The sequence below is a fragment of the Bipolaris oryzae genome, assembly GCF_000523455.1.
Source record: "Bipolaris oryzae ATCC 44560 unplaced genomic scaffold scaffold_363, whole genome shotgun sequence".
NCBI lineage: Eukaryota > Fungi > Ascomycota > Dothideomycetes > Pleosporales > Pleosporaceae > Bipolaris > Bipolaris oryzae.
In genome coordinates this window covers 1-8,365 of record NW_006911639.1, presented here as the reverse complement: position 1 = coordinate 8,365, position 8,365 = coordinate 1, and the positions used below count along the sequence as shown (strand labels likewise).

At 47.5% G+C, this 8,365-nt stretch overlaps 2 protein-coding genes across 2 annotated transcripts; one reads left to right on the top strand and one right to left on the bottom strand.

Annotated features, from left to right (window-relative positions):
• Nucleotides 1-327: 327 nt before the first annotated feature.
• On the bottom strand, nucleotides 328-1,864 carry COCMIDRAFT_41838 (uncharacterized protein; the record flags this gene model as incomplete). Its single annotated transcript, XM_007695614.1, has 2 exons — nucleotides 328-1,135; nucleotides 1,185-1,864. The coding sequence occupies 2 exons, from the start codon at nucleotides 1,862-1,864 to the stop codon at nucleotides 328-330; spliced, it is 1,488 nt and encodes a 495-aa protein (XP_007693804.1).
• A 3,280-nt stretch (nucleotides 1,865-5,144) lies between these two features.
• COCMIDRAFT_31206 (uncharacterized protein) lies at nucleotides 5,145-6,178 on the top strand (the record flags this gene model as incomplete). The annotated part of the gene is made up of 2 exons (XM_007695613.1): nucleotides 5,145-5,237; nucleotides 5,270-6,178. The coding sequence occupies 2 exons, from the start codon at nucleotides 5,145-5,147 to the stop codon at nucleotides 6,176-6,178; spliced, it is 1,002 nt and encodes a 333-aa protein (XP_007693803.1).
• Between the last annotated feature and the right edge of the window lie 2,187 nt (nucleotides 6,179-8,365).

Below are 8,365 nucleotides of genomic sequence, written 5' to 3'. Positions count from 1 at the left end.
AGGGTTCTCCCTTTATTGCCCTAATCAGGCAAGCCCGCACTGCCCACGGCCGTGGGACGTTACTCGAATGCAGGGCTGGTGCTACTAGGGCTGATCACACGCTGTTAGGCACCTATTGCATACACGGCAAGATACTTTCGGCGCCGATAGTATGAAACGCGGTCTGGCCTTCGGCATCAATGCCACAACTCGGTCCTAGCCACAACTTCTATTGGAGCGGATTGAGCCCGCGTTCTGACACGATGGTTGAGGAGTGGCACTGTGTTTGGACACATTCCGACAGTCTTGAGTTTATGTCTCGAGGGCGGGCTATTGATTCTACATAGTTTACAACGTGGGCTTTACAGGCTCGAGCTCGGCCAGCTCCTTCCTGACTTCGAAAGCTGCTCGTGTCCCCTCCTCGATCGCTCCATCTATAAAGCTTCTCCAGCCTAACGCCCAGTCTGAGTTTGCAAACAGCACATTTCCGTGCCTCTGCCTCATATCGTCCAGATGATTGGCGATCAGGCCAGGTGGCGGGAAAAACCAAGCGCCCTTGGCGAACTCGTCCTTTGACCAGTTGTGGAACACCAGCCTCTTTATGTGGGGCTCCGTCTTTTGTTGCGCGAACATGTTGCTTATAGCACGCTTAGTCGCATCAATGTTAACTTCGGGATCGATGTGCTTATTGCTACCACCGAAGCAGACGACATGCGTGTTACCTGCGGGTGTCGTGCCGTCACCGATCGCGTACATGAGTTCGTTGTGCGGGTACGTGACGCCTGTCCACGACCGAAGGTCTTTGTTCGAAATCTCGGCATGCACCTTGACACATTGATTGACGTGACCTGTCGCAATGGCTGCCTTCTTGCCAGCACTGAGTGGTGGATCGAATGTGACCTCTCCCAAGACGTTCAGTGGCATAGCTGAGATGAGTCGTGCAGCGGAGTAGCGGCGTCTATCACGTGTTGTCACTTCGACTGTGCGGCCTGTGTCTTTGACGTGTTTGACGGGGCTGTTGAAAGCGTATGCTAGGCGTTTTGTTGCAAGCGCTTCCTGGAAGAACCTGAGGGCGAAGCTCGACTGGCCGTTCTTGAACTTCCAACTGATGAGCATGTCTATGCAGCCCGCGTAGGTATAGCCGCACATGGCCCACCTGGAAGTCGTCAGTGCATGGAAATACTTGATTATACTGAAAGACTTGCCAGTGCATGAACTCGTGGAAGCTCATGGTAGTAAGTGTGGCGCCACTGCACAGTAGAACAAACGACTCGAGTGCTGCGCGCTCTTGTGGTGAGAGCTCTGATTCAATCTTATTGATGCGATCTTGAGCGGACAGCTCGTCGAGGTCCTTTGCAGCCGGGATGTGGAACGTGTCGTACGGAAGAGGAATGATGTTCCTTCCGTAAGCTCCGTCGATGTTTGTGAACTTATTCAGAGCCGAAATAAGGAGCTCATCCTCCTTGTCGTGGGTCATTGTGTACCCCTGCTGTCCAATGTTCAGTTCGTAGTGATTCACGCCATGCGAGAAGTCAAAGGACCTCTCGACATCGTTCATCATTTGGTATCTCAAAATCTCGCGCCATGTGTTGGACTGTCCCCAATGCACCCACGTGCCGCCCATCTCGAATGGGTAGCCATCGATGTTGGATGACCATGATCGACCACCAATGCGGTCTCGACCCTCGAGCAAGAGCACCTTCAAGCCCTCAGCCGAAGCATTACGCGCAGCTGTGAGACCGCAATACCCAGCGCCGACAACGATGACATCGTAAACGACCTCAGAAGTTGAAACATTGGTGGGTGGGTTGATAGCTCCAAGGGTTGGCACGCCTGCTGTGAGACCAGATGCTGGAGTCCATGTGTAGCCGTCGCAGGAAGTCATGTCTATAGTGGAAATAGCTCAGCTGCAGCAAAGAGGGCGGTCAAACTTGAAGAAGGTGCGGTGACAGCACCACAGAAGCGACCGAGGACCATCAGTCTTAAACAGCGCACGATTCCAGGACCCATTTTGCTATCGGTTTTAAGCAGAAAAGATTGCATAGTTCAAGTGCAGAACACAGGTTGGCGGCATCCATCCGAGAAAGCTACGGCCAAGACCTCTAGCATAGTTAGCACTAGTATCGCATTAGCGCGATGGAGGTGGCAGGAGCACCAAGTGGGGCTTCCTAATTAGGATGTTAAAGTGAGAAACCGCCCACACTCATATCAACGACTCGTGGCTGTGATCAGCCGTATCGCATTCCTTTTCAGTTTCATAACTTAACACGCCTTGAAAGCGCTACCCTGGCTCTTAATAGCCAAGACTAGTCTCGGGATACCTTGTCGACGCGGCACAGATCGTGTATAAGTTAAGATGTGCTAGTGCAATTTGCTCAGTACTTGTGTGGCTAACGTGAAGAAGATCTACACAGCTGTTTTTTTTCCCGCAGCAGAAGATGCGGGGGCTCGAGGAGCAATGCAGCGCTATTAATCAGACTATAGAATATCATAGAAGTATCACCTAGGCAGGATCAGTAAAGTTGCGCACTTCGAACTCGTTAGATTATTCACACTAAAGAGCAGGTTGCCGAGGATCCCTCTACGCATGGTCGTCCCTCCCAATTCTATTTTTGTTATCCTAGGCGCAGCTTCACTCTTAAAGGGGCCTATGAGCCTGTAGAATGTGACAAAGCTGGCACCGAAGCAGTATACTAGCAGCACTTTCAAATTAAGTGTCCGCCAAAGCTCTATTAATACTAACGCGCCCCTAAAGTCCTTTGCGAGAATAAGCACGTGTGCGCTGTGGTCAACGTCTTATCTGATACGGGCAGTATCGGGTGTAAGCAGATGGTCATGTGGAGGGTCGGTCGGCATCATCATCTAGTAAAACAACAAGAAGAGGAGGCTGAAAAACGTTGAAAAACAAACGCTGGAAATACGATATGAGAGATTTCTGAGCTGCTGCTGTCGCATATAAAAAGAAGCTGGTGGAAGAGGCTGGAGAGGTGCGTAAATTGGCCAAAATAGCGCGGCAGTTGAGTGAAGCAAGGGCTGCTGAACTAGCTGTCCCGCGCGCCAAAAAAGAACAACAATGCGCTAGTTACTTTAAATATGAAAAAATCTAGCGATCGGTGAAATACAGCTACGCAAAATGTCCCTGCTTCTAATAAGTCAAGAATATCAAAACATGGTGGTATTGCGCGCCGCCAAAGTAGTGGTGAAACTACACCGCCGCCCGCCCAGCCCACCATGCGCGGCAGCAATATAAAACTAACTAAGAAATTTAAGTGAATAGCAATATAACGCAGTATTATAATACTACTCTACTTAGAAAAATCGCCCGATCTTGTTTTTTTCGTGAGGCTCTGTAGCCTTGATTTTGGTGGCACCAAATTTGGTGGAGTGTTGCAACTAGTGAACAGCTCCAGGCTTTGACCACTTACTACACTACTTAGTACTATAACGGATAATGGTCACTTAAAACAGAAATTTTAACGGACAAGATGGCAACCAGCACAGTTACATAGTGGTCAGTATTTCCGTTTGTCAAGCAATTGACAGCTCGCGGGAGACCGGGGTTCAATTCCCCGCTGGAGAGCTTATTTTGCGATTCTTTTTTGCACCTTTCTATATATTTTCATATGTTAATACGTAGTTACATAACTATGCAATAGCGACTGGGCGTCGCATCCTTCTATGATAGGCTAGCGCCTGTGATGGGCTGAACTCTTATGATGCTATCCTCGATAGAATCTTGGTGCAACACTATAGAATTCGGGTGTGAGCACTCGCACCTAGATTCTGCTTAATTCTGAGAGAAATTTAGGTAAGGCGTACAGGGTAACGCTTAGAGCTATAGAAGAGCTTATTTATTTAAGCACTATTTAGATATAACTAAACTCTCTTATATATAGGTCTATAGTTCTCTATTAAATACAACTGTAGTTAAACTATATATCTACTCCCTAAGCGTAGCCCGTTGTAACTACTGCAAATCTAACTCCAGAAGCAATTAAAGAAATTGAATTGTGTGAACTAGAAGATAAATTCTTATAATGTAAAGTTAGAAAGAATTTAATGTTAGCTAAATAACGCTATCGCGACGGCATTAAGAGAAACAGTGCAACTACCTAAGATCTTTACGATATTTCTAAGGCGCTACAGTGTGACGTGACTTGGACATAAGGCTCAAGAAGCAGCCCTCGGGCCCGTATCGGGTACCCCTAGGGCTAGTAAAGCTAAGAACCTACATGATATAAAAGCTACTATCCAATTATTGGAATGAACCCCAAGAATTCGTTCGAATACTATTCTAATATTCTTTCTCCTATCTGCCAAACCTTTCACAGTTAGTAGTTATTTGCGGCTATAGTAGTAGAGGCTGCGGCGACGGGGTCGCGATTCCCAAAACGGGTAACCGAGTTAATCGACCTCAACACGGAACTGCGAATTTTGACAGATAGCGATGGTGAACTAATTGTCTCTCTCTCAACCTTAAAGCCCGTTTGAACCCCGTATTTGGAAGTTAGTAAACCGCATCCAGACTAAATTCAGGACAAAAGTTGTGTGCTACGGCGAAACATGAAATGGGGTGGCAAAATAGTAAGCACTAATACTTATACTTGTACTAAAGCGGCACTACGGCGCGTAAAGTGCGGCTGAATTACTTGGCTACGCATAGCGTGTAGTTCGAGATGGCAAAGGAGATGTCGTGATGCGCTGGGCATTCAGCATATTCACATGTCTTGCACTTATTTGCAAAGAATAATTTCACAGATCGGGTTAGAAGGAATTTCTACAAGAGTCTTTTGAGCTGATTAAACGTGCGTATGCCCTTGACAAGAGATAGTCGAGTGATTTCGATCATCTTCTAGTTATGTCCGAAATGTACTTATAAAGATTTCAGGAGAACAGGCTCCCGTCACCTGCTGGATCACGCCATCGAGTTTGGTGTTAGAGCTTCAGAGATATCGCTGGATTCAAGAGCAAAATGGTGCAAGGCCAATCTCCTGTCGCATCTGGGATCTCTCTTCCTAAGACGATCATACCAGACGCGGTTGTACTCAGACACTAGTTAAGGCGTCAGGTACATACAACTAACCTTTAAAATAATAATAGAGAGATCTAGGGGTAGGGCAGTACATCTCTAGAAGCTTAGCTATGCCTTTAAAACCCGATTCCAGATGTTCCAGAACGCAGATAATCTAGCAAAATCGACGCAAGCTTTCCAATCAGCCTTAACATATCATGATCTCAATGCTTATTTCCGCTTTCTGGTTCGTCATATAGCAGTTGATAACTTAGCCAGAGAGGAACCATAGTCACAAGCGATGGAAATGCTGGTCGGATGAGAGAAGAATTACCAGAGGCCTTTTCGGTTGTTCTCCAACTTGAAGATCTTCAAAACCGCCTTCGTAAAGTGTCAGGATTGGCTTCGTTTTCGGCATCAATCTCAATACGAGCACGAACACCACTCCTCACAGCGCTTGAAACGTTAGAAGCTTTCAGTGGAGTTGTGAACAGCAGATTGTTGGCTACAAAATATCAGGATGACAGTCTTCGAAAACATTACTCTTACCTAACAAGAGATTATGCAATCGCTCAGCAGAATATCGAGGGCTTGCGGTTCCCAGGTTTTGAGAACCATGAACGGCTTGATATTGCTTCAATAGAAAGGCGCAGCAATATTGATCTCCGACGATTAGAAGAAGCCCTCCAGCAAGTAATCAAAGCGATAAGGCAGCAGCCTAGCTTTGAGTGCTTCTTGCAACCACTTTCTAGGGATGAGATATGTGCTCTGTCCAGGGAAGGCCCTGCCGTATGTCTAAACATCAGCCACGTGGGTAGCGAAGCTTTTCTAATCAGTAAGAATACAATCGCTGCAATCCCACTACCAGGGTTACAAAGACCGGATGTTGAGAAAAATGTAAAGATTTTGGCCTTCAATAGTAACAGGCGCCGCAGAGACGCTTCTCTATGCCTGGATAAAGAGGATGGCGCTGACGGCGACAAGATCAAGAATCATAATCCTAAGTTGCATTCAGCGCTGCTGAACCTCTGGAATCACGCAGTCCAGCCAGCCTTGCAAGCACCAAGACTCCTAAGGCACGACCCCAAGCCCAAACCATTACCTCGCGTAAGGTGGGTTGTCAGTGGCATTGCATCATTGCTGCCGCTCCACGCTGCAGGATCACACACTCCCGGGTCAACTGACTGATGACACTATCACTCATGTTGTCTCTTCGTGTTCTCCAAGTCTTGTGGCGCTAGACTCGCTTTGTCGAAAACCTCAATTTGCCATACATGATGAGAATGCAAATGTTGTTGTGGTGTCCATGCCAACAAGCCCTCGACATACGCCTTTGGCTTTCGCTTAAGAAGTGGAGGCAATTGTGACACATACCATGTTTTGGGCATCCACGGTCTGCCCTGAGCAGCCAACAGAGAAGCGAGTTTTGTATCCATTAACATCTTGCACAGTTGCTCACTTTGCGTGCCACGGTATCGTATATGAGAACAATATATTGCAAAGCGGGTTGATTATCGAACAAGAAGCAGACGAGAATTTGAGTGTTGCCGACCTCGAGAATGTAACGTGTGAGCATTCTAGAATTGCTTAGCATACTACGAAATGTTAGATCAGTAGCTATCTCTGTAACGGTCTTTTCATATTGTAAAAAAGTATCAAAGTTGCCATTTTTTATGATTCACGGGACTCTGCGCCTGCTTAGTGGCTCCTCCTCCACGACAACGCTTTCTTCCTCCCGCGTTCATCACCTCGCCTTCTGCTTTGTAATTTGCCTCGTACGCTCTTCCGTTGTTATAAAATTAGGATAGAAAAAGAAGGCAGCCCCCCCCCCCCCCTTTATTTGCAAGTNGCTCGCGCTCCCGCTAAATATTTCTAACGCTCTTCTACTGCACACTCTTCTACTGCACAACTTGCTCACATTGGTGCCTGAAGCCATCTGGTCTTTGCTGCAGATTGCCTTCTTATTCATTGCTATCCTCATTATTCTCCTCCACTTCTGTCACTGCGCGCCCAACTTCCACCACACTTTCTCATCAGCCATGGACTCAACGATCACTGTGGACCTCAGCTAGTGCCGAATACTTCCAGGTATGACTTGCTCTTCCGTAGCGAAAGATGGAATCTAACCCAGAAATGTAGGCATTATGTCATCACCGGTCCTCGTCTCGATCCATACTCCTTCCTCCCTCGAAACGTCCCATACGCAAGGGTAGACAGCGTCCCCAAATACTCAACCTACGGCCTGTCTCCAGAACGGTGACAATGACTGTGGTTTGACTATCAGGATTGCGGTATGCCTGGTGCAAGGGATGTTCTGAGGCAAGGTAGGGACCCCCTGCTCAACCCCGGTGAAGAAGATTGTCATCCTTCCGACAGGAGTCCCTCGACAAGAGGGATACTATTTATGAAGATATATGTGCATATAGAGGGGCACTGTTTGGGGGGTCGGGTCTTTTCTAGTTTTTCCTCCGCGCTCTGCTCAGCCTTTATGGCTGACAAAGAAAAACTGCAGGGCGACTCAATCTTTGGATTGTTGAGACAATGGCTTGGTGGTCATCACTGCTAGTACCATGGTTGAAGTGAGTGGTTGCTGGGCTGTGCAGTCCCAGAGTTGCGGCCCCATTGACGGGTTGAGTGGGGCCGCGTGCGAGCCTTGGTACGCTTGTTCATGAGATGACTGAGGAGTCATATTTCGGTGTTGCGGCCATGGTTAGAAGTTGGGTCAGGTACTCGCTGGTTGCTTGAATGGGCAATCTCCAAATTTGTCACGTGCAGTGGGTGCATGGACCTTGCTAGTTTGCATACACTTGTCATATCAAATTGATCCTGTGTTTGTATTCTCAATGCTGGATTAGATGACCGGAAGAGCAGAGTTTATTGTGGTTCGAGACATGGCTCCCCTTTAGATCATGGTACGTCGTTGTTGAGGTGAATCCCATTAATGAGCCGCACTTTGGCTAAGAGAAGAGCGGAGGTGCATGGTCTAGAGCCATGCGCTCATGTCGTTACCTATTCACACTACAACCCACGAACCGCAACGCGACATGTGTATCCCGCAGCCCTGCACTATTAAGGGCCTAGTCCCGGCCCTGTACCGTGCCAACAGAGCAACTCAACAACAAACAAGCCATAACAAACGATGGGAGCAATTTTCTGAGCCATGTTGAGACCTTCTTTGAAAAGCAGGGCGGCAAATACACCCTTCATCCAAGGCTTATTAAGTAACGTGACGGATAAGCGAGTCGGTCAGGCAAGCGAGTCGGTCACCCTACCAACTTTGCGCACCTCTGCGGGCATATATCTCAACAACACAATAGTATAACAAATATAGAGTAACAGAGTGAATTAAGCAGTACTATTAGTATCTTTCTTACA